Source organism: Chiloscyllium plagiosum, unplaced genomic scaffold (genome assembly GCF_037043375.1).
Source record: "Chiloscyllium plagiosum isolate Xiang-an unplaced genomic scaffold, Cpla_swu_hap1 HiC_scaffold_12, whole genome shotgun sequence".
Lineage (NCBI taxonomy): Eukaryota > Metazoa > Chordata > Chondrichthyes > Orectolobiformes > Hemiscylliidae > Chiloscyllium > Chiloscyllium plagiosum.
The window spans coordinates 65289916-65315733 of NW_028270150.1; the positions used below are offsets into that span (position 1 = coordinate 65289916).

At 38.9% G+C, this 25818-nt stretch overlaps 1 protein-coding gene across 1 annotated transcript in view; it reads left to right on the top strand.

Moving 5' to 3' along the window:
* Nucleotides 1–22810, top strand: part of eif2s3 (eukaryotic translation initiation factor 2, subunit 3 gamma) — a 34439-nt gene extending 11629 nt beyond the window's left edge. The window contains exons 3-12 of the mRNA XM_043700765.2: nt 285–412; nt 942–1063; nt 6770–6864; nt 8638–8796; nt 12494–12628; nt 13750–13844; nt 18623–18767; nt 19724–19893; nt 20554–20726; nt 22442–22810. Of these exons, the coding sequence (XP_043556700.1) occupies nt 285–412; nt 942–1063; nt 6770–6864; nt 8638–8796; nt 12494–12628; nt 13750–13844; nt 18623–18767; nt 19724–19893; nt 20554–20726; nt 22442–22505 (1286 nt within the window). The 3' untranslated portion in view covers nt 22506–22810. The remainder of the gene's footprint in view (nt 1–284; nt 413–941; nt 1064–6769; nt 6865–8637; nt 8797–12493; nt 12629–13749; nt 13845–18622; nt 18768–19723; nt 19894–20553; nt 20727–22441) is intronic.
* Nucleotides 22811–25818: the final 3008 nt, after the last annotated feature.

The following is a 25818-nucleotide window of genomic DNA, read 5'->3' on the forward strand; positions in this document are numbered from 1 at the left end:
GATGTAGGTGCCCTGTCCTACCCGCGAAAAGAAGTTACTCTGATTAACGTAGGCTTTAAAAGTGTGAATTTTTACATTATTTGGTATTTGAAAGCTTTGAAAGTTTATTTTATGATTTTGTTTAAAGAAATTGCATGCTGCTTTAGAAGTAGATTGCTCTTTGATTCTCAGTTAATTTAAAAATAATGTAGAATTTGTTTTTGACTGGGGTTTAGTTCAGATTTTGAGGCATGTTCTGTCCAGTAACAGTGTCAAGTATTTAAACATAACTTGTTTTCTCTTAGGCACAATTGGTCATGTAGCCCATGGCAAGTCCACTGTAGTTAAAGCTATTTCTGGTGTTCAGACTGTCCGATTTAAAAATGAACTGGAAAGAAATATTACTATCAAGCTCGGATATGCCAATGCAAAGGTAAAAAAAAAACTCAAGATTGAAGGGTGGTGCGTAATTCAGACTTCATAATTCATGGTGACTTTAAGTTGTATGTGGTTTTTAACTTGCATTTTTATTTGTGCTATGACATTGTCAAGATCATTGCTTCCTAATTTGGTATTTCTAAGATTTTAAGTTAAACTATTAACATCTAAAAATAAGCTATATACTTCAAATGTAGTGGTTCTGTGTTTATGTAACTATTAAATAGATGGTGGAAATACTGTATTGTGAATACATAGTGAGGCATTCAGGGTAGCTTGAAGCTGGACATTGTGCATTTTGAATTACAAAGGTGACATTTGATAGAATGCTTGTTTGAAAAAAAAAATGGTCTTGTTGAAAGATTTTATGAAAGGTATCCAGCTCCTTGTGAGCCAGACCAAAGGAGAACCATTGAAACAATTCATAGCTTTGTTGTGTTTCAATTTAATCCAGTATTTTATTTTTTAGTTGTCTTTTGTGATACTTCAACATTTTCTATATTGATTTAGTTTTAACTTTTCAGGTTTACAAACTTGATGATCCTAGTTGTCCGAGGCCTGACTGTTACAGGTCGTGTGGTAGCAGTACACCAGATGAGTTCCCTTCAGATATCCCTGGAACCAAAGGGAATTTTAAGCTAGTCAGGTTGGTGCAATGTAAATGCAAGTTATTGAGATTTAGCCCATTAATGAGAATTATTTTGGAGACATTTTAGGGATTTCAGTTTTTTTTAGTTTGCATTCACTATCATGTCACAACAGTTTATTTTACTGGTTAGTGCAACTCTGAGATGAAGTCCAAAAACCCTTTATTTCAATCCTTGCTCCTACTTTCTAATATGCTTTGGAATTTTCTGTCTCTTTATTTATTCATTCATTCATACTTAAGACGTTGTTGGTTAGGCCAGTAGTTATTACTTATTCCTAATAGACAAAGTAGTGGCTCGTTGTCATTCTGAATCATTAAAGTCCATGTGATGTAGATATACCCACAGTGCTGTTAGGGAGGGAGTTCCAGGATTTTGAATCTATCAGTCAAAGCTGATTTAGCTGTAAGCCTGTATGGTAAGTGACTTGAACGAGCTTGCAAGATGTGATGTTCTCATGCAGCAACATGTTTTTCTTGCTGAGGATTATTTAACATTTTCACACAAGAGGCCACATTTGGATTCTCTTCCCACCCCCCACGAATTCGATGAGCACATTTCAGGAAACGAAGTTTTGATACAATATCAAATGTGAATTAGGTCCCAAACCCTGGTCACCAGTAAAGGGACCAGGGTCAAGCTATGAAATTGGGATTAACTAACTACCTTGTGATTGGTTCTAATGGCCTCAGCAAAATTCATTCATCCTTTCACTCCCTCATGCACACTGTTCCTCACTCTCACTGTCTCTTGCTATCAGCTTGGGAAGGCTGCCCACTCTCACTCTGTCCTTGGAATGGGATAGGGAGCGGTTCCTCTTACACGCAACTCCATCTTGATTGTGTAGGAGAAAACGAGGACTGCAGATGCTGGAGATCAGAGTCAGAGTGTGGTGCTGGAAAAGCACAGCCGGTTAGGCAGCATCCGAGGAGCAGGAGAGTTGACGTTTTGAGCATAAGCTCTTCATCAGGAATGCCTATAATGGGAGTCTTGTCTTCTCTTCCCTTACCACCCAGACTGCGGAGTGCATTGTTTGCAGTCCTACCTTCCTACGTCATGCTGACATTGTGCTTTCTAGGGCCCTGGCTGGGTGAGACTACTACCTCTGTTGTTTTCTGTTTCTCCAATCCCAGTCTTTGTCTCCTGTATGTGTGGCCAACACAGGAACAAAACCGCTTGTAATTAAGGAACATCTGCTTTTAGATTTCATGTGTCCATTTGTCAGTATTTCGATCATTAGTTCTATGAAATGTTTGGAGATACATTGTTTGCTGGATTCTGGCACCTGAGTCATTTTTTGAAAGAGCCAGTTCTGGATGGTTTGAGTTCCTAGGTTTGGAAGGTGCTTTGAAGGTGCTGTGGTGAGCTGCTGCACTGTATCTTGTAGGTGGTATTCATCACTTCCACTGTGCGTTAATGGTGGACAATCAAGCAGGCTGCTTTGAGTGGAATAGTGTTGAGCTGATTGTCTGCTGGGGGGCTACATTCCTCCAGGCAAAGATCAGTCCCAACACAATCCTGACTCCTATCTTGTCGATTGTGGAGTGAGGAGGTGACTTACCCACCACTGAATTCATGTTGTATGCTTGTAGTTGTACAACTTGTACTGTACTGTTGTATTCACACTATTTATGTGGCTGATCCCTATCAGTTTCTGGTTGGCGGTAACCCCAGGATGATGATGATTTGATGGGGAGTGTTCGCAGATGGTCATGGCGTTGGATGTCAAGAGATTGATTTGGAGATGGTCCTTGTTTAGTCCATGGGTGACTTAGTCCAAGCCAGAATGTTGTCAAGTTCTGGTTACACTTGCTAAACAGACGACTACAGGATCTGAGGAGTCCTGAATAGTACTAATCAGAAGTGCAATCATCACTATCATCTTCAATTATGATCTTATGCAGGAGAGAAGGTTTATGAAATGTTAAATTTTTTTCACTCCTGGGCATGGGGTTGCTAGGCCAGTATTTATTGCCCATCCTTAATTGTTCAGAGCGCAGTTGAGAGTTAACCGCATTACTGTGGATCTGGAGTCATATGTAGGTCAGACTAAGTAAAGACAGCAGATTTCCTTCCATGAAGGACATGGGTGAACCAGGTGGGCTTGTATGAGAATTGATATTCGTTACGTGGTCACCTGTTTTTATTCCCGTTTAACTGAATTCTAAGCTTGCCACCTGTCTTGAAGTGGGATTCGAGTCTGTTACACGAGAGCATTGACCTGGACTTCTGGATTGCTAGTCCAGTGGCATTACTGCTATGCCACCTCTCCCTGTATAAGTCCCATATTGTAGTACTGTTGATGATACGTCGCATCATTTTGCTGATGATGAGTAGGCCAATGTGCTGAAATTGACAGTTGAATTTATTTATTATTTTTGTAGAGAGGATGTGCTTGGTTCACCGTTAGGCTAATTCTGGAACGCATGTTATCAGGTTTGCTGAAACATTCAGTGTTTGCAGTATCCAATGCCTTCACCTATTTCTTGATATCACATGGAATGGACTGAATTGGCTGAAGACTGGCCTCCCTGTTGCTTGGGCTTTCACAGCGAGACTAAGCTGCATCGGCATTCTGCACTTCTGCCTGAAGATTCTTGCAAATGCATACCCTTGTCTTTTGCACTGATATGTTGTGCTGCTCCATTGTTTGAAGGTTAGGTACGTGTGGGGCTTCCTGCTCCAGTTAGTTGTTTCATTGCCGCACAATAGGATGTGGTAGGATTGTACAGCTAAGATCTGACACGTTGGTTGTAGGATCACTCACCTCTATCCATGGCATTGCTTCGATGTTAGCTATTCAAGCAGTCCGGTGTTATTACTTCCCTAGTTTAACAATTTCTTTTTAGGTATTAAATAAAAATCGAAAGAACCGCAGATACTATAAATCAGAAACACAAGCTCAGCAGATCTGGTAGCATCTGGAGAGAAATCAGAGTTTAACTTTCGGGTCTGTTGACCCTTTCTCAGAACCGATGGTAGCTAGGAAAATGTCAGTTCATAATGATAAATGGGAATAGAGCCCAAAGAGAGAGAGAAACCGTTTGGCAGGCAAAGGAGTGGATAATGATCTGGCTCGGAGAGTGAATAGCTACTAATGAGGACTGTTAGTGCCTTACGATGGGTTGTGTGGAATAACAGATTGTGATAACAAGGCTTGGTGTGCAGGGGTAGGGGCAAGGACGTGGGAGAGTTCAAGCCCAAAAGTATTGCACTTGATATTGAAGCTGGAGGGCTGCAGGGTCCCCAAATAGAAAATGGGGTGCCATTCTTCAAGTTTGCACTGAGCTTCGCTGGAGTGCTGCAGCAAGACTGAGGTCAAGATATTGACCAGGGGCCAGGATGGTGTGTTGAGGTGGCACTTCTTCCCTCTTGTTGATTTCCTTTATTGCAGCAAATTCTGTTCAACCATTAGCTCCATTCTTGTCTTTCTTTTGTTTCTGATCCCCCTAGTGATCAAATTTTAAAATACTTCTCATCTTGTTTAAATTCTGTAATGATATTGTCTCTTTTATCTCGGACTGATAACTGGCTCACTGCATTCAGACGAGACAAGTGCTAGGCAAAGACCATTTCTAATGCTAGAATCTAACCATCTCTCCTCGATTTTCTAGTGCCACTAACCTTGCTGAATCTTCCATCATCAACTCCCTGCATCTCACCATTGACCAGGAGGGTAACTGGATCAGCCAAATAAATATTGTGCATGTGAGGGGATGGACATTAGACAGCATGTACCTTGCCTCCTAACCTCACCATGATGGCTGTCAATCATGTACACAACATTGCTAAAGGCTCCACTTTTCTGGCTGATTGCAGCTTCAACAGCACTGAACTCAACAGCATCTTGGACAAATGAGGGCATTTGGTTTGGGGTTGGGTACGTTTTGGTGCTGATCATTTGGCCCTGCTGTTTTGGCTCTAAACTGTTTTGCCGCTCATTACTTTGGCGCTGAGCTGTTTTGGCACCAATTCAGAATAAAAAAAAGTCTTGCTTGGTTAAAGCAGAGAGAATGACTAACGACCTGATGTAATTTTCTCAACTCGCAAGAGTTGATAGTCAAAGATGTAATGACCCGCTGTAGATTCAAATCTCCTTTTGTAATCATTTTCTCATTTAACAATTGTTAATAGTCATCTTCCAGCAACACATTTTCAGCTCTAATAGTCATCTACTGCCTTGATGATACTTAAGCCCTTCTGTCTTCACATTGGAAAGCTGTAATACAATTGTCTTGTCGAGCCCATACAAGAAATGGCTGAAAACATTCTAAGCAAGAGAGACAAACCAAAATTTTCACACGATGGTTATCTATATGTGTTTGATAAATGTAGCAAAATGTAGAAATTTTTTTATAATGAAAAGGTTAAAATTAATGAATAAAAAAGAATTAGATTTATTTCTTACAGTGCAATAAAAATGAATTTCTTACGGGCTCTTCAAGACTTTTTTTAAATTCTGCAATGGCGCCAAAACAACTCTGCACCAAAGTAATGAGTGCCAAAACAGTTTAGAGCCAAAACGACGGGGCCAAATGATCGGCGCCAAAAGGGCGGTGCCAGATAGTCCCATTCCATTGGTTTGTACCCCATTTGTTACCTTGAACCTTCACTCCTTTGACCACTGTCCTATAGTGGCAGCAGTTCATGTCGTGTACAAGATTTACTGCAGCAGCTCACCAAGGCTGTTTCAAAAACACATTTCAAATCTGTGACTTCTGCAATCTATTCTAGAACAAGGGATCTAAACCTTTTCCAGTGACAACCCCATTTCAAGCTGGGGGAGGAAATGACAGACCTGCTAGATTAACTGGTGGGTCTAGAAGGCTGTGAGGGGTAGGAGGAGTTTTATTCTTTCAAAAGCAGTCAAAGCTTGCCGCTTCCATTACTGCACAACAAAGGGCACGGGTTGAGTTATTTAGGCTGCATCAACAGCTTGCAAAAAATACAAGGATTTAAAGTTGTTTCTAACTTGCTTACTTGGTCAAAGCTCGAGCTGTTAATGCCTTGGAGCTCTAAACCACATAAGTTCAGATTGTGATCAAGTGAGGTTGCAGCCCCCATTTTGCAAAGCCCTGATCTCAAAGAACAAGGTTAATAGTGGTGTGAAAGCAACAATGCCTGCAAATCTCATGCCATCCTAATTTGGAAATTTATTGCTGTACATTTACTGTCACTGGTTTAAATCCTGGAACTCTTTCCTTTACGCACTATAGGTGTCCCTATATCACACGGTCTCTATTGGTTCAAAAGCTGCAAGCCATCACTAACTCAAGTGTCATTAGGGTTGGTAATGTCTCATGATCTAACAATAATTGTTTGTATATGTTTTTTAGCACCTTGTGATGTTTCTGTTCATTAAAGATAATGAATACATGGAAGTTGTTTTTTTTTGATGAAAATAAATTTTGGACTTTATCACTGACACTAGAGTTCTAGTGATGCGATTTTTAAATAGTTGGCAATTTTGAGACTGCTTGTGATTTTCTTTCAATCTTGATTTTTAGATGTTTCCAAAGTTTATAACTATATTGGGTATATTTTTAACTTTCAAGACTGAACATACAAGCGTTTCTGTATTTTCAAATGGCTACTTTATGTTGTCCTCCATTGTGTTCTGACTTGTGTATAAATCAACTTGCAAGCAGCCCCACTGTTCACAACCTGGAGATGTGGTATATTTAATTTTGTTTGTTCTATTGTAGGCACGTTTCTTTTGTGGATTGCCCAGGGCATGACATCTTGATGGCTACTATGTTGAACGGAGCTGCTGTCATGGATGCAGCTTTGCTTCTGATAGGTAATTGGGATGTTGACAGTAGGTGTGGATTTGCACTATCATCCACGGACTGTTGTGCTTGATTTCATGACTGTGTTAATTGCTTCTGTACTTTACTCTTGATACAAGATTTCTTAAACAAATCCTTATGATTCAAGGAATCCTGAAAGAAGCTTTTTCAAGTTATTTCTGAAATCTTACCACAATAGTTCTTAAATTTTTCTTGTGTAAATTGGCAAGTGTGAATAAGAATGTCTGGGTTACGGTGCCCGAGCAGAAACTGATAGGTACAGGATTTGGCTATGAAGGTGGCTCAACCGTGATCTTGGGTTCATGTCGCACTACATGTGACTCCACCAGGCTGTTCTGTATCCATAAAATCTTCCATACTGTCCTGTTTTGACGCCATCACCTTGATGAATTATGATCTCTACCTTAATTAGTTTGTACAGTTTTGAATTATTTATTACTTTGGTTAGATCCTTGGCATACGACATTTATACTTGTTATTCCAGTCATTTGGTTTGTCTCCAGCATCGCCTTATTTTTAACTTTTTGTAATTATCTCTCTGCCCCATTTAATCGGATTATAGGTCATCCCTTCACTGATTCAGCTCTTGACACTTTACTCACACTGACTTTTGATCACCTGCAGAGACCTTACTATTCAACATTCCACTCACCACTTGTATGATCTTTTGATCTCTCTGCTGATTAAATTCTGTGTCTGTGTGCTTCTCTCTCACTTCCCCTGACCAAGGAGCTCTACTCCAATTGCTTGTGATTTCAAATAAACCTGTTGGACTGTAACCTGGTATCATGTGACCTCTGACTTTGAGTTAAAACCATGAGCAATGCTGAAAAAATACAAATGTTTTTAGTCCAGAAAGTTAAGAGAATAGTAGAAATTCTAGGTAGATGACCATCAGATCAGTTGATAGCATTCTTTCAGGGACTGTATTCCATGCTTAGTTAAAACTTTGAGTATTTAAATTTAATAATTTCTTATGATGAAGATAGAGTTCCCTTTTAAATGATCTCCAGGGCTGGAATTATTTAATTGAAGTAAAGGTGTATATCTATTTCCCTTAACTGTGTAAGCGTTGGTCTAAAAATGAACAGATGAGAGTTTATTTAGCGGAGATTTCAAAGGCTCAGCAAACATGATTATCAGTAGTGCTCCAAGTCCTACCTAATGATGATGTCTAATTTTTGAAAGTGACTAATATTTTGATACTTTCCCAGTTATGTATTACCTGATTCTTTTGTTGGCACAATGACAATGTCCTTTGCCTGATAGGCAATCAAAGGTTGAGGGTCAGGAAAAGTCCCATGATCAATCCTGGCACAGGTTGTCTTTGGTAATTAGGCAGCACAGTGATGCAGATACTGCAGTTGGCATCAACGTCCTTATCTGAACAAAAGTACAGATTTACTGGGTTTCCCATTCCCAGTGCTGCGCATATGTGAATGGCAAGTAATTAAGGATGGAAAACATTTGTAAGACCCTTGAAAGAGTCATGAAGGAATTTCACTCACTTCTTGGAGTCAGGTTTGTCGGTTAAGTATCAAAGCGGTGTAGGTATTTGAAATTCTGTCTTTGCACATTCCAGCTGTCTGTAAATGTACTGTTTCTTTGCAACAAGTTCATAATCATATATGTTACATTTTATGCTGAATTACTTTTTGTGAAATGTTTTCTTTCTTTTACTGGTGAGAAACTAATTATTGAAAGCTTGGATTTGTAAGCATTTAACCTTTTACGCTATAGTTACTGGTTTCTCTCCTCCACAGCTGGTAATGAATCTTGCCCACAGCCTCAGACTTCAGAACATCTGGCTGCTATTGAAATCATGAAACTGAAACATATTCTGATTCTGCAGAACAAGATTGACCTTGTAAAGGAAAGTCAAGCAAAGGAACAGCATGAACAGATTCTTGCTTTTGTTCAGGGTAGGTTGTCCCTAAACTAAATTGCATTCAGATTTTGACTTGTAATTTCATGAATCTTCAAATGAAATCGCATATGAAGGACCATTTTGTTCAGTCATCCATCATCTCTTCTGTCGAATTTCATTTAGTCACATTTCTTTCCCCTTCTCCAATAACCATATTCTTCCGTTATCTGTCTTATGGGACACTGTTGAATATGGTTTATAAAATCATGAGGCATGGATAGGGTAAATAGACAAGGTATTTTCCCTGGGGTGGAGGTTCCAGAACTAGAGGGCATAGGATCAGGGTGAAAGGGAAAAATTTTAAAAAGGACTTAAGGGGCAACATTTTCACACAGTGTGGTGTATGGAATGAGCTGCCAGAGGAAGTGGTGGAGGCTGGGACAATTACAAAGTTTAAAGGCACCTGGATGGATATATGAATAGAAGGGGTTTAGAGGGATATGGGCCAAGTGCTAGCAAATCGGACTAGATTAATTTAGGATATCTGGTTGGCATGGATGAGTTGGATCAAATGTCTGTTTTCGTGCTGTACATCTCTGTGACACTATGTCACCAGCAGTTTGGGACGTGGGTGTCACAGATTGTCCAGCATTCAATTCCTGTCCCCAGTTGTCCTTGAGGGTGGTGATTTGCCGCCTTGAACCACTGTAGTCCATCTATTGTAAGTAGATCCACAATGTTGTTGTGGAGGAATTCCATGATTTTGTCCCATGGACATTGAACGAATGGCATTACATTTCCAAGTCAGGATAGTGAGTGGCTTGGAAGGGAGATTGCACGTGGTGGTGTTCCCATGTTTCTGCTGCTCTTGTCCATGTAGGTGGGAGTTGTGAGTTTGGCAGACACTGTGAGGATCTTTGCTGAATTTAAGCAGTGCATTCTGGAGATAGTACACATTGCTACTACTTATCATTGCTGGTAGAGGGAGTGGATATTTATGGATGTGATGCCAGTCAAACATGTTGCTTTAACTTGATGGTGTCAAGCTTCTTGAATTTTGTTGAAGTTGAACTTATCCAGGCAAGTGGGGAGTATTCCATCACACTCCTGACTTGTGCCATGTAGATTGGAGGCTGGCTTTCGGGAGTGAGGAGGTGAGTTACTGTGCAGTATTCACAGTGTCTGACCTACTTTTGTAGCCACTGTCTTGATGTGGCGAGTCCAGTTGAGTTTTTGGTCAATGGTAACATCAAGGATATTGATAGTGGGGGATTTTCAATGATCGCCACACCATTAAATTTTAAGGGGTAGTGCTCAGATTGTTGTCTTATTGAAGATGATCATTGCCTGGCATTTTTTGAGGTGTGAATGTTGCTTGCAACTTGTCAGCCCAAGCCTGGATATTGTCCAGATCTTGTTGATATTGAACATTGCTACTCCTCAAACACTGAATGAGTCAAAGTAGCTGAACTCTGCAATGATCACAAACATCCCCACTTCTGACGTTATGACGGAGCACGGCAATTGAAGCAGCTAAAGATATTTGGGCCTAGGACACTACCATTAGGAGCTCCTGCAGAGATGCTCTGGAGCTTAGATGAATGACTTCCAACAACTATAGTCATCATCCTATGTGTCAGGTTGACCTCAACCAGTAGAGAATTTTTCCCAGTTCCCATTTGTTCCAGTTTTGCTATGGCACTTTGATGCCACAGTCAGTCAAATGCAGTCTTGATGTCAAGGGCTGTCACTCTCACCTTCACCTCTGGAATTCAGCTCTTTTGTCCATGTGTGAAGCAAGGCTGTAATGAGGTCAGGAGCTAAGTGGCCTTGGAGGAACCTAGACTCTCTGTCAGTCAGCAGTTTGTTGCTACTTGATAGCTGTTGGTGACTCCTTCTATCATTTTACTGATCAAGAGTAAACTGATGAAGTGGTAATTGGTCTGGTTGGAATTGTCTGCTGTTTCTGGACAGGACACACATGGGCAATATTTTGCATTGCTGGCTTGATGCCAGCATTGTAGTTAGAATCATCACAGAATCGCTACAGTGTGGAAACAGGCCCTTCGACCCAACAAGTCCACACCGACCGTCAGACTATCCCACTCAGACCCATTTCCCTACCCTATTATCCTATGTTTAACCCCGACTAATGCGCCTAAACTATACCTACATCCTTGAACACTGGGCAATTTAATATGGCCAATTCACCTAACCTGCACATCTTTGGATTGTGGGAGGAAACTGAAGCACCTGGAAGAAACCCAGGCAGACACAGGGAGAGTGTGCAAACTCAACACAGACGGTCGTCCAAGGCTGGAATCGAACCCGGGTCCCTGGTGCTGTGAGGCAGTAGTGCTAACTACTGAGCCACTGTGCCTCCCTAAAGTGGATCAGCTTGCAGTTGAATGCATGTCAGCTGTTTCATAGAAGTTTGACTTGTTTTTTGTGTGGTGTAATCTCCTTTCAGGTTAAGAAAACCTTGGCTGTGTACTGTATTTCCAAGTTTTGCACCATTTACAAGCTTGAGACATTAAGCTGGGTCCAGTTAATTAATATACATCAGAAAAAGCAGTGGTCCTAATAACAACCCCAGAGAAGCATTACTTTCTAGCAGTCTAAAAATCAACTGTTTACTGTTACACTCTTCTTTGACCACATTTACGTGTATGCAAGTGAGTCTGTTATGTGCTATTTCAGTAAATAAATTTTGTGAGTCTATATTTTTAAAAAATCATCCCATAACCACCCTCTATTGCTTCATTCAAGAGCTGGATCAAGTTAATAAGACATGATCTGTCCTATTAGAACAAGAAGATAACCAATTAAAATATTTTTGATTGAGGTGTTGTTGGCCAGTAAACCAGAGGAAAGGCCCTGTTTTCTCTTTAGTAATAATTGACTAGAGTAGTACTAAGCCATGGTTCAGTGATACAGAACAACTCACTGAAAGGGTAACACTCTTGAAAAGTAGAAACTGCAGTGAACTAATATGTATAGAAATGAAAAAAAAGAGTAGCAGATTATGGAAATCAGAAACCAAAACAGAAATTCTTGGAAAAATTCAGAAGGTCTGGCAGTATCTGTGAAGAGAAATTAGAGTTAATGTTTTGGGTGCTGTTTTGAAGATTGATTGGACCTGAAACATTAATTTTTCTCCACAGATGTTGCCAGATATGTTTTTTTTCCAGCAATTCGTTTTTGTCCAGAAATGAATCTGTTCTGCAGTCAAGCCCCATTATGATATGTAAGCATCATGATGATTAATTTTTAATAATTATCAGGTTCGTTCAAGGTAACCATTCATTCGGGGAGAAAGTGAGGTCTGCAGATGCTGGAGATCAAAGTTGAAACTTTATTGCTGGAACAGCACAGCAGGTCAGGCAGCATCCAGGGAACAGGAGATTCGACGTTTCGGGCACAGGCCCTTCTTTCCTGAAGAAGGGCCTGTGCCCGAAACATCGAATCTCCTGTTCCCTGGATGCTGCCTGACCTGCTGTGCTGTTCCAGCAATAAAGTTTCAACCATTCATTCGGAACAATGGCATTTGAAAGGAACAAATTGACACTTAGAATTGTGAGCCAGTGTGAGATGTTTGCTTCAGAAGTTGAGGGGATTGTGGGAAGCTCATTATATTTGAGGTTATTTCATTACATTAATATCTTAAATTTCAAAAGTTATGGTTGCACTGTTAAGCAATAATATATTGTTGGGAGTTATAGCCTAATAACTTTGCATGTTTGGATGCACAGGTACAGTTGCAGAAGGAGCACCAATTATTCCAATCTCAGCACAGCTAAAATATAACATTGAAGTAGTGTGTGAATATATTGTAAAAAAGATTCCAGTTCCCATTCGAGATTTTATATCTGAACCGAGGCTAATTGGTGAGTGTTTTATTTTCCTTGTTCTTTGAAATCTTGGATTGTTTATGCATTGGATGATGGTCATAATTTTGAACAAGTCTGAAAGGACTGTATTTACTTTCTGTGCACGATAAAATATTCTGTAAATGCAGTATACTTCAAACCATTAGTTATTTTTCATATGGAATTGGGCATAATCATTTTGTTACCAAACACTGCATGTCTTTGATCTTTTGTTGATATTAAAGTTAACTGATTTTAAATGGAATGGCAGTAGGAGTTTTTTAGACTTTTATTTGTAAGAACACAGTTCTAGCATGCAGGGTGTCTGCACCTGAAATGTTCTTCCTTGTTTTGGAATTGGACGCAATGTTGCATGCTTCAGGCCTTTTTTGTTTCTTGTTGCTGATATTATTAGTAAAATTTACTGTCTGGCCTGGTTAATTTAGTTTGAACAACAAGCACATTCTAATGTTGGTTCTCGTACGTGAAAGCGAACAATTTTAGTTCTTTAATCATTCCTTGAAGTATTGTTGAATGGTTTTCCCCCATTGAGTTGGCCTTCAGTTATGTGGTTGAGGCTCTGACTTTTTGAATGTTCTAGAATTGTGTGCAGTTTCCTGAGACGTATATTGCTGGTAATTTTAGTTGAACATAACTGTATGTGCCATAACTTACCAGAGAGTTCTTCTCGCTAACAGCCAAGCTATTTCAATGATAAACATCCCAGTTAAGTATCTGTTAGAACACATTACAATTTGGGAGATTCCAGGTTGTACCACTCTTGTGACATGGGTTACTTTTCCACCATCTTTGCCACAATTTACATTTTTACTCGCTCAGCCTTTAGTTGTCTTCACAGTATACCCCCAGATGTTCAGCTTGAAGCTTTGTTTTGTCACTACTCTCTCACTTTTTAATTTTGAATCTAGCCACTTTGGCTATTTTCCTGAACACTTCTCTCTTTACTGTTCACTGATTTTACTTCTGTGACTTTTCATTAAAGTACTACTTGAATCTAAGCTATTTTATTTATATATAAGCTAGAATTCTGGGCATTTCTTTTTCTCTTGATCTTGAAGGGCGTTGAAGTGAATTACATACTTTAAAATTTGTTTTTACATTTCTCTCCATCAATGCAGTAATTCGATCTTTTGATGTCAACAAACCTGGCTGTGAAGTAGATGATCTAAAAGGTGGTGTGGCTGGTGGCAGCATTCTGAAGGGAGTATTAAAGGTATGACCAAGAACAAAAATTAGAATGGAGTGCAGTTAGGAGCCTCTGAATTGGGTCTACTATGGTTGAAAATTTTAAATCTGATTTATTGGTGTCTAATGTGGAAGGTGTTTTTGTTGCTGTAGCTTGATATAAAATTTATAACTAAAATCTGTTTTCTTTCAATTATTTTCACCTACTATATATGCTAACTTGCATAGGTTTCAAATATCTTCAAAACCCCTAAATTCCTGCTGGTGGCAGTAATGAGCTTTTAGTCACTGCTAGTATCTGTCTGAAGGAACTTCTACTGATGAAGGGCTTATGCCCGAAACTCTACTTGTCCTGTTCCTGAGATGCTGACTGATCTGCTGTGCTTTTCCAGTACCACACTCTAGACTCTCATCTCCAGAATCTGCAGTCCTCACTTTCTACTACTTGCTTCTATTGCAGCCTTTTCACCTGATTGCTGTGTAACAGTAAAGGTTGTGTTTCAAATTGTGGTCTATACTAATTGTTACAGTTGAGTACAGACCTTTAAAACGCTCTTAAGCCCCTTAGTTTTGTACAGGGGAACGTCGATTATCCGAACGTGATGGACAGGCACTATTTTGTTTGGTTAATCGATTTAAATGCCTTTTCTTTGTGGCTCGGAGTTTTTAAAATCTGCTCCTCGTTCAGGAGACTTGCAGCATCACACAACACGCGAGGCCCTCTCCCGACCCCTACTCCTAACACCATCCAACCCCGCCTCCCGCCCCCCCGTGCAACCCCACGCCTCCTGTCCTGTGCAACACCCCTCCCCGCTCCAACCCTGTCCAACACCTTCCCCTCCCCCAACACCACACTCAACTCCCTGCCCCCAATCCCTTGAAGCACCCTGCCCCAACACTCCCCACCCCGTCCAACACTGCCCTCCCACCCCAACACTGTCCAACACCTCCCTGTGCCCAGCCCCCCCCCCGCAAACCCCGTGCAGCACCCCCAACACCGCCCCCTGCCCACCCCTGTACACACCCGCCCCCTCTCCAGGGCAGCTGGACTGGACGCCAATAACAACACTGCTGCTGCTGCTGCCTTTGTGGGGTAAGTCTCCAAATAGCGCGCGTGCGCACACAGCCACATACACAACGTTTTACTGCAACTTTTTGACAGGTTCCACCTTTACCCTGCACAGGACAATGTTGGTCAGATTATCTGAGGAAGGGGCGGTGGGGGTTAAGGTACACCTTTGTAGAACTCTGGGGAAAGTGTGGGGAGAGACAGAGGGCAGGCAGTCAGTCAGTAATTTGGAGACAGTGCCTGTTTAATCTCTGTTGGAAATGCGTCTTTGTAATGTTTCCATAGAGACCTCGAGATTTGCTTTGGATAATCCGATTTTCAGATAATTGGTATTCGGATAATTGAGGTTCCTCTATTAGCTTATTCAAGAACTGTGTTTATTCTTTAAAATCAGCAATGAATATGCCTTGATTGGTTTTAATGATGCACCCTTCTTCATCAAATTTAGTTCCTTTGATTAAAATACATAAATAAAAGTTAGGAAAAGACAAGTTAGTTTGTCAAGCCAACTCCTCACTCATGATAATCTGAAGTATCATCATAAGACAGTACTGAACCCAACATCAGCAATGTAATCTCTTTTCTGGCATGAAAAAACAATGGATAATAAAAATGGCGGGAAATTCGTTTCTAACCCACTCTTTGGCAGTCAGAACCAATCTAGCTGATTATTTGGACCATGTTTTATTTTGAAAGCCACTTTAATTCTGGTTGATGGAGCCTGTTCCCCAGTCATAAAGTGGTCCACCTCTATATTGAAGGCATGCAGATAATTAACATTAGCCGATAACAGAATGTGTCTCAGAAAAGATTTGTCAAACCGCTTTCTTCTTATTCTTCCGTAGTTCAAGCTTGGGTCATGGCTTTCCCCTCAATCTGTTAACTAGAGTAATTTATCAGTAGGCATTTTATTTTCTACCTGAAACCTTGCATTTATGTTCTAACTTGTTAGAAATGAGTGATTTCAGCTCTTGTCTATGGTAATCATCCTATTTCTCAAGTGACTGAGTATTAGTTGTATTCTATATAATATGATTTTTTTTTTCAGAAAGTTCATCATAAGTATTTGGTCTCAGCCTACTGGCAGCTGTGTGGGTCTAGATTTCCCATTTTGGTGTGCTGACTTTCACCTCATTGATCGTCTTCCTAAAGTATTTTTCTTGTTTTCCATTTTAAGTACTTTTCAAGTCATAGTTTTTGTCTTATTGGTTATTTGTGATGAGTATTCCTCAATGTTCTGATAACATTGTGATAAAATGTTTTCCTTTTTTCTTTGACTATTGTGAGTATTTACTCCCTTCATACCACTCTTTGTTATTTGCCACTGGAATTTTTTCAGTTTTCAGCATCTTTTAGATTTTGCCCTTTAACACCAATTTTCCATTTTTATTGGGGGGGGCGGGAAGCACTTGAACATTTCATAATTATAATCTCCCATTTCTAATATTCTGGAGAATCTTTACGTTTCTTCGTATTTGAAGTATGCCTGTGCTTTCCCTGAAATCTTAATATTCACTCTTGCATTCTTCGTCAGTTTGGCATAGGAACATGTAGTATCAGTTGCTGAGATGTACAGTTTGATTCCATTGTGGCTGATTTTTACTTTAACTCCATTTTCCTATCTTTGCTGCATAGCAGTGGACATCCTAACCTAATTCAAACTCCATGTTGAAAGCTTCAGTTGTTTTTGAAGTCAACCTTTTAGACAAATTTGATCAAACTAATTTCACTCCGAATGCCCCAACCTTAATTTTAACAAAATGCCTGTTTGCACTCTAGTCTCTCTGGGGAACGAAATAGTTTCTCTGTTTCTATCTTTTCAAATCCTTACTGCATTTTAAATTTCATGTTCACCTGTATTCTAGGACATATATTCAACTTGGCCTTGTAATTTAGTCCTCTGAGACCCAGAAACAACCTAGTGAATCTGCACTGTGCACTTATCTGTGGCAGCCAGTAAACCAACTGAAAGATGTAATATAAAGGTGAACTTGCAAATATTCTCCAACTGGAATGAAGTTTCCTTTTCTTTGTAATTCCTTCCTTTTCGGTCCAACTCATCCGTGCCAACCAGATATCCTCAATTCCTCTCGTCCCATTTGCCAGCACTTGGCCTATATCCCTCTAAACTCTTCCTATTCATACACCCATCCAGATGCCTTTTAAATGTTGTAATTATCCCAGCCTCCACCACTTCCTGAAGGAGTTCATTCCATACACACTCTGCCCTCTGTGTGAAAATTGTTGCCCCTTAAGTCACATCTAAATCTTTCCCCTCTCGCCCTAAACCTATGCCCCTCATGATTTTATCAACCTTTATAAGGTCACCCTCCAACGCTCCAAAAGAAACAGCCCAAGCCTATTCAGCCTCTCCCTGTAGCTCAAACCCTCCAACCCTAGCAACATGCTTGCAAATCTTTTCTGAACTTTTTCAAGTTTCACAACATCCTTCCTTTAGGAGGGAGACCAGAATTGTGCACACTATTCCAAAAGTGGCCTAACCAATGTATTGTACAGCTGCAACATGACCTCCCAACTCCTACATTCAATGCACTGACCAATAAAGGAAAGCATACCAAACACCACCTTCACTATCCTATCTACCTGTAACTCCACTTTGGTGGAACTATGAACCTGCACTCCAAGGTCTCTTTGTTCAGCAACACTCCCCAAGACCTTACCATTAAGTATATAAGGCCTGCTCTGATTTGCCTTTCCAAAATGCAGCACCTCTCATTTATCTAAATTAAATTCCCATCTGCTGAAATCCAATATGTCATTATTCTTTTACTTTCATAATTGTGCATTAGGTTTCAGTGGTTTGTGTAAAATAGATACACAATCTTTTGTGCTATGCACAGATTTGTAGTGGATGTGGATTCATTTGAGGTATTCAAAAAGGTATTGCATGCTTTTTTTGAATAGAAACAGCATGCAGGGATTGGGAAAAAAGATAGGAGATTGTGATTAAGCCAGAATACTCACAGCTGGTGTAGATATCTTGGGTCTCTTCCTGCAACACAACAGTTGTGTAATTCTATCATATTTGTTCAACACTCAATCACATTATCCTTAGTGACTGGGAGCTCCCCAGAATTGGCACAACCACTGGCTGGTGTTGTCTTATTTGGTAGAAGGGGTGAGGATGATAATTTAGTAGTACTGTCACCAGACTAGTAATCCATACACCCAGTTAATGTTTTTGGGAGTTGACTTCAAGTCCCACTGCGGCAAATAGTAGACTTTGAATTCAGTAAAAATCTAGAGTTTGAAGTCTAATGACTATGAAACTGTTCTCAGTTCTCATAAAAACCCATCTCATTCATTAGGGAAAGAGACTGCCATCCTTACTTCTGGTCTACATATAACTCCAGCCCACAGCAATATGATTGATTGGTAACTTCCCTCTGAAATGATCTAGCAAGTCAGTTATATCAACCATTTTACTAAGTCTAAAGAATGAAATGAAACTAAGCAACTACCTGGCATCAACCAAGGCACCATAACTGACTATGGTGAACACAGCCCTGTTGACACCGTGCAAAGTCTAATTTGATAACATCTGGAAATAGTGAAATCTTTTAACTCCTTTCCTAATGGTTTTTTATGTGTACCTACACGAAACAGGCACCACCATCTTCTCAAGGATAGGGATAGGCAATAAATGGTGGCCTAGACAGTGATGTCCACATAGTAATGAGTGATTTGTTTTTTAATAATTTTGTTTTGTGTTACAGGTAGGGCAGGAACTTGAAGTTCGACCTGGTATTGTGTCAAAAGACCATGAGGGGAAGCTGATGTGCAAGCCCATCTTTTCAAAGATTGTGTCACTCTTTGCAGAGCACAATGACCTTCAGTTTGCAGTACCAGGTGGCCTTATTGGTAAGGAGCATACTTTACTTTTAAGCCGTCCAGTTTTGAAGTTTTACCTGATAAAGCATATTACCTAATTGTTGGTATGGTCCAGAAAGTCACTTAACACAGTGCAGGAAATACTTTTTTGTATGTTAGTATGTTGAGAAAGCCATTTCATGGGAAAAGAAATGCAAATGATCCACCTTTATGCTTATTCATAATAAATGACTTATTTATTATTGATAATAAGTTGTTTTAATTAGCAAATGCCTTTTTATATGATTAGAAATATTTTTTGTAGATGATTGTACTCCAGCAATTCAGCCAAGTAAAATAGCATTAAAAAATCAGAAGCCTACTTATTTTCAAAGCACATAACAAGCAATGCTGCTGGTTGAATATTTCTAAAGTTTGATAGCTTAGAATCTGTACAAGTACTAAATTATTGTTCAGTTTAAACTATAACATTCCATTGTGCATGTTCAGTTCCTTCTGTTTCAAGCTGGACTTTCAAAATTAAGCTTGTCCTCAAAGTTGGAATTGATCAGTTCCACTCAATGAATATCTGTTTAAAAATATTTCATGGCCTAGTCAATTGACAAAAAAGTCATTTTAATCACTGAGTCATTAGATTTTCGTTTTGTGTGTGATAATGATCAGTGCCAAGTATTGTAAAAAATCAACCATATTGTCAAGGACAAAATTTGATCCCTTACTGTCTGTCATCAGTATGTTTTGTGATGAAAATAGTATGTTTTCTTACCTTCAGTGCGGGACCCAGTTAAATAAGTCCAGCAGTAAGATTAGAATATATTCAGTATTGTGAAGTGTCAATTTTTCTCCCCATGCAATAGTGTACTTTGGTATATACCCAGTGCATTATGAGACTCATAGCCAGCAGATTGCAAAGAGTTGATAGCTGTCCAATTCTTGGAAAGAGCAAAACTACTATTATTTTTCGTGACTGAGCTTGCTTCTTTTAGGTGTTGGAACTAAAATTGATCCAACTTTGTGCCGTGCTGATCGTATGGTGGGACAGGTGCTTGGTGCTGTTGGAGCTCTTCCAGAAATCTTCACAGAGCTGGAAATCTCCTATTTTCTTCTCAGGCGATTGTTGGGTGTGCGTACAGAAGGAGACAAGAAAGCAGCAAAGGTGAATTCAAAATTGTGCATTACCTCATTTTTGAAAATAGTACTTAAAAATAAGTTTTGAAGAATTGGGTGGCATATTAATCTGCTGAAACGTGGCTTTGAAGTTCAGAAAATTAAGTTTTCTTTTAAACAAGTGTCTGGGCCATAAGTTTACTGAAACAATAGATAAATCGAGAAGTTTTTAGTTTGTTACAAAAATGTTAAAATGAGCAATTCTTACTTATTCTTGGATTTTGTATTTAAAGTATGCATTGTTTATTATGTTGCACCATTTATTTAATTAGTGAAATTGTATTTAGTAATTGGTAGCCAAAAAAACTTACCAATGACCCTTAAATAGCACCTTCCAAATCCATGATCACTTCCACCTAGAGATCTCCACCTACAAGTTCCCCTCCAAACCACTCACCATCCTGAAGTGGAAACATATCGCCGTTGCTGGGTCAAAATCCTAGATTTCCCTCCTTCAGGGCATTTTGGGTTAACTTGCATCATGTGAAGTGCAGAGGTTCAAGAAGGCAGGTCACCACCACTTTTTCAAGTGCAGCTGGGAAGAGGCAGTAAATTCAGGCCCGCCAGCAAAGCCCATGTCCCATTTGTGGGGGTTTTTATAAAACGTTTTATAAGAAGTGAATTTTAGCATCTGATTTTGTTCCTTTAGGTACAAAAGTTATCCAAAAATGAGGTGTTGATGGTAAATATAGGATCCCTTTCTACTGGAGGAAGGGTCAGTGCTGTGAAGGCTGATTTGGGGAAGATAGTGCTCACAAATCCAGTGTGCACAGAAGTTGGTGAAAAGATCGCCCTTAGCCGAAGAGTAGAGAAACACTGGCGGTGAGTAGCAAAATTGGCATAAGTATCAAGTTTTCAGGGGAAGTTCTGCAAGTTTGTATTTTTGCACACTTTGAAAACATATTTATAACTTAAATTTCGAAACTTGTTTCAATAGGATTATTCAAAATGATACCCCGAGAAACATGTTTTTAAGAACACATTGAGAATAATGATGGAAACGGTATTGTTGATTTACATTGGGAAAAGAAAATCAACATTGTTTTCAGAAATGGAATGTTACTTCTAAGCATTAAAGATGATTGAAAACAAAAGTTAAAGTTGCTTTGATCTTAATCAACCTTTAACCATAGTTTTTTTGTTTATACCCAACATAAAAATTGAACACATTGAAAGCAATCAAAATTATGAATCTGTTCCAAGTGTATCAGAGTTGACAAAATGAGAGCTATCCCCATAGTTCACATCAGGAAATCTGCTGCTTAAGACTGACTTTTCAACAGTAAAGGAAAACCAAATGCCAAATTACCCACATTGTTCACAATGATCAGAGCTCATTGCTGAATTTAGCTAACACCTATATATAATGGGCTTATTTTCAGAATAGCTGTAATGCAGCAAGATCTAGAAGGGATTGATTTTGAGGTGTTACCGATTGCACAATTATGAAACACACGTAGAAATTGGAATTAACTTTCAGTTAGTGGTTGACTTTACTAATTTTGTATTAGACCATAAGATGCAGGAGCAAAATTAGGTCATTTTAGCCAATCGAAACTGCTCCACCATTTAATCATGGCTGAACTGTTTCTCAACTCCATTTTTCTCCTCCTCCTCATCCATTCCCCCCCATGACCTTTGATCCACTTTGCTAATCAAGAACCTGTCTATCTCACTTAAATACATTTAGCGACTTGGCCATCACAGCCTTTTGAGGCAATGATTTCCACAGATTCACCGCCCTCTGAAAAATTACTCCTTATCTTTATTCTAAACGATCATTCCATAACTTTGAGGCTGTCTCTCTGGGCCCTAGTCTCTCCTACTAGTGGAAGCAGTTTATCCACGTCCATTCTATCCAGGCCTCTTTATTATGAGAAGACCCCCCCCCCCCCACCTCCTATCCTTCTAAACTTCATCCAGTACAGACCCATGTTTATGTTTAAGCTCTTCAACCTTGGCATCATTATTGAAAACCTCCTGTGGACCCTCTCCAATGCCAGCATGTCCTTTCTTAGATATGAGGCCCCGAAACTGCTCTCACCATTCCAAATGCATTGGAACCAGAACCTTATTAAGCCTCATCAGTACATCTTTATTCTTGGCCACTTGAAATAAATGCTAACATTGCATTTACCTTCCTAACTACCAGCTTGAACATGCAAGTTAACCTTAAGAAAATCAAGTACCAGGACTCTTAAGTCCCTGTGTATTTCAGATTTCTAAAGCTTTTCCTCATTTTGAAAGCGTTGTGCAGGAGTTATTGCAAATTATTCACACTTACTTCTTCCGTATGGTTCAATGAACAATGTACCATCTAATGTGATACAAAAGTTTACACACCAGGAAATATCCTGGATTAATTCTCTCACTCTGGATTAACAAATTGGTCCTAGGGCACCAGTAGGGTCAACGCACTTCAGCTTGTTTTATAATGATCTCTTCTAGAAAATGAATTAGAATTGATTATAATATCATTCAGTTGTATAAACTTAACTTTGTTTCATTCACTCATTAGCTTTTTTCCTTTCTCACAGTTTAATTGGCTGGGGTCAGATAAGAAGAGGTGTAACGATAAAGCCAACAGTTGATGATGATTAACCTAGAGAGAATTATATCTTGAAGAGGACAAAGTGGACTGCCTGCCGCAGTATATAACATTTTCCAAATACAGTTAAATACTACTAAAACATGGTTGAAAAGAACTTATGGTATCAAGCCAGTTGACTTGGAAAAGTGATTTTTTTAAAAAAATGCAAATATCTCCTGGTGATAAAAAAAATCTAATTTATATTTGATTAGAAATTGTTTTCGCTGCAAGAATAAAGTTTCATTTCAATCAGGTCTGTCAACATTGGCAGTCAGTGAACGTAAAACATTAAAAGTGTTTTGACATTTAAAAATAATGTGTATTTTACCTTCCTTGACATTTCTATTTTCCCTCCTAAATCTACATCTTTCAACTGTTTCATTCAAATACAATAATTTTGTCTGCACCACAAGGGATTGTCCTTGCAGGGCATTTGATAAATTGTGTTGAGAAGGGTGATTGAGGCAAATTTATTTAAGCTAGATCAAGGCCATCAGACCATTGAATTTCATGCTTATTGATTATCAAACTTTGTTGTTCTCATTAGAATGTTTTGAGAGTTTATTACATGAACTCAAACTGCCTTCAGTTTGGAAACTGGTTCTAACTTTATATCAATCAAGCAATCAAGTAGAGAATAACTTGCTGATATGTTGCAGTTTACAACTTATTCCGTACAGAATATTGGGATATAAATCATCTTTGACAGCTGTCAGTACGGATCCTGTATGAAATGAACGTGCAGACTCTGGGCATGAGCTCTCAGAACAAAACTAGCACAATTTGTTTACATCTGCAAATTCTCTCAAAGGCAGTTTGGATGAGAAGTGGAAAATGTCTCACTGGTATTTATCAGTAGTGGAAAGTCTGGAGTGGAGTGGAAGTATGTTTTATTATTCAATTATTTCATCAAATGACTGATCTCTATTGATCCTGGTTACTGAAAGGAATGTTTTAATTTTTTGTGCAGTTTGGTGTATTTAAAAATCAAAACCTTGAACTGATCACATTAATCTTGTGCAATATATTGAAATGTTCAACTCCTATGAACAATACTGCAAGGTAACAAAACATTGGTGGATATAATTATCAAATGGAAGTTTGCTCAGTTCCCAAGTGACATTGCTTCTTGCAAAGTTATTTACAATTTTTATTGTATAACAGGGATTCAGTTTGTTTCAGCCACTAAATAATTCAGCCATATAGACCAATCTTTGCTGATTCAGGGCACCTCTTGAACATATTACCCTACCCTGCAGATACCAACTCGGAAGGAAATGAAAGCAAAACATTTATTGCTAAGAGATTATGTTCACTATTGCAAATAATATCTAGGCAGCTATTTTAAAAATGGCCATTTGAATGACAAGCTAATGCTGACGTGTGGATATAAAACTGTATGCAACAAAAGAGACAAGAAGAAAATTAACGAAGAAACAAAATCTTCGGTCGCAGTAGTTATGCTGATTAAAGGAACAATTACTGAATCAAAGCAAAACATGGCAAAACATAAATTTTATGCCTTGAGTGCTACAGATAAAGAGCCACAGAATTCCTGTGGTGTGGAAGCAGGTTATTCAGCCCATTGAATCCACACTGACTCTCCGAAGAGCATCCCACTCAGACCCAACCCCATCCCTGTATCCCTGCATTTCACGTGGTGAACCCACCTAGCCTGCACCTCTCTCCACACTATGAATTATATAGCATGACCAATCCATCTAACCTGCATATCTCGAATGTGGGACGAAATTGACATAGACACGGGGAAAACATGTAAGCTCCACACACACAGTTGCCAGAAGGTGGAATTGAACCTGGGTCTCTGGTGGTGCAGCTGCTGAGCCACTGTACTGCCCTATATAGTCACTTGAAAATTGTATGGAAGCATCTACATGTAAAACACGTCTTTTGTATCAATTAGTTGTCATTTTGAGAACATTTATCTGATATTTATGTCTCTGAAATTCTCATCACAGCTAGCTGACATCTAAAATATTTCTTGATCTCTTTTCTGGTTATACTTACTACTTGAAATTGCACGAATGGTGTTAGATAATTGAAAATTTCAAAGTTAACTTTAAGTGCTTTTATAATTTTCAAATCTATGATGTCTTTATTAACAATTTTTATTCAACTTTGTGTTTTATTATTCTACAGAAACACTAATTATTCCAATGTTTAAGGTAAAAAAAGGATAAATGCTTAACAATCATTAATTTTCGACCTTTTTCAATGACCTGCAGCTTCAGTAGACATGGCACCTTTCATATAAATTTCAAGGGGAATTTGGCCTGCCTTGCTGGTTTATTAACCATTTTTTTGACTCCATTCTTTTTTTTTTAATCAGTAGAAAATAGACAATTCCTACTGTGCTCAAATGACTAAAAATAAACCATCAATTCTACTGGTTGTGGTTATACCAAATCGAAATACTCAGCACTGCTGGCAGCATTTGTGGAGAGAGAACGGTTTTCCTGTTTCGAATCTATGATCTTCCATCAGGGGAGGAAAAATGAAAGTCATCAATTTTAAAATATCAACTCTGGTTGTTTCTTTACAGACTGTGCCAGATCTGACTATTTCTGGAGGGTTTTTATTGTCAACATTGCTGTTTTTGTATTCCTTTGCAAATTTTTTTTATTCAGGCAACCATTGCCTGTTTAATCCTATGGGCTTCAGTTTTGCTAACAAGTCTCAAGTCACTTTTTAAAATTTTGATTCTCATATGGAACTATCATTCCTTGGGCCACTGTACGTTCTTCAGCTGCCATTTGTGATTGTTGAGATTTCTTCAGTATTTTGTCTTCAAGTAGTAACACTACAGTATTGGTTCAGTTTCAATTCCAAATCTGCAGTTTGGTATTGCTCTATCAATTCAAGATCCCTTTGTTCCATTCCTGTCAAATAAGATGGATTAAACCTGTTAGTTTCACTGTATATATGTTCATCCCCTTTAATGTTTTGAAAAATTGTATCTGAACTGAATTGCTAAGACACTTCCCTTCAAATCTATGGGCCTGAGATCTAGTCATGAAACAATCCAGTATTAGTACAATATAAGCATGTTATCTTATTTATATCATCTTTTTGGTTCCAATCTTTCTCCTTTATTACTTTGGTATCCTTCAGTTTGTTCTTAAAACTAGTACATCCTTTAATTTGCAGATGGTTTTTATTCCTCAAATTTCCTTGTAGATTCCAATAACACCATCACCACATCCATAACCTTTGAGATATCATGGATATTTGCTAGAACTGCTGCTTTTGAAATTTGACTCTTGCCTAAATAAATTTTTGGTTTTGCAAGGTGACAATCCGGTT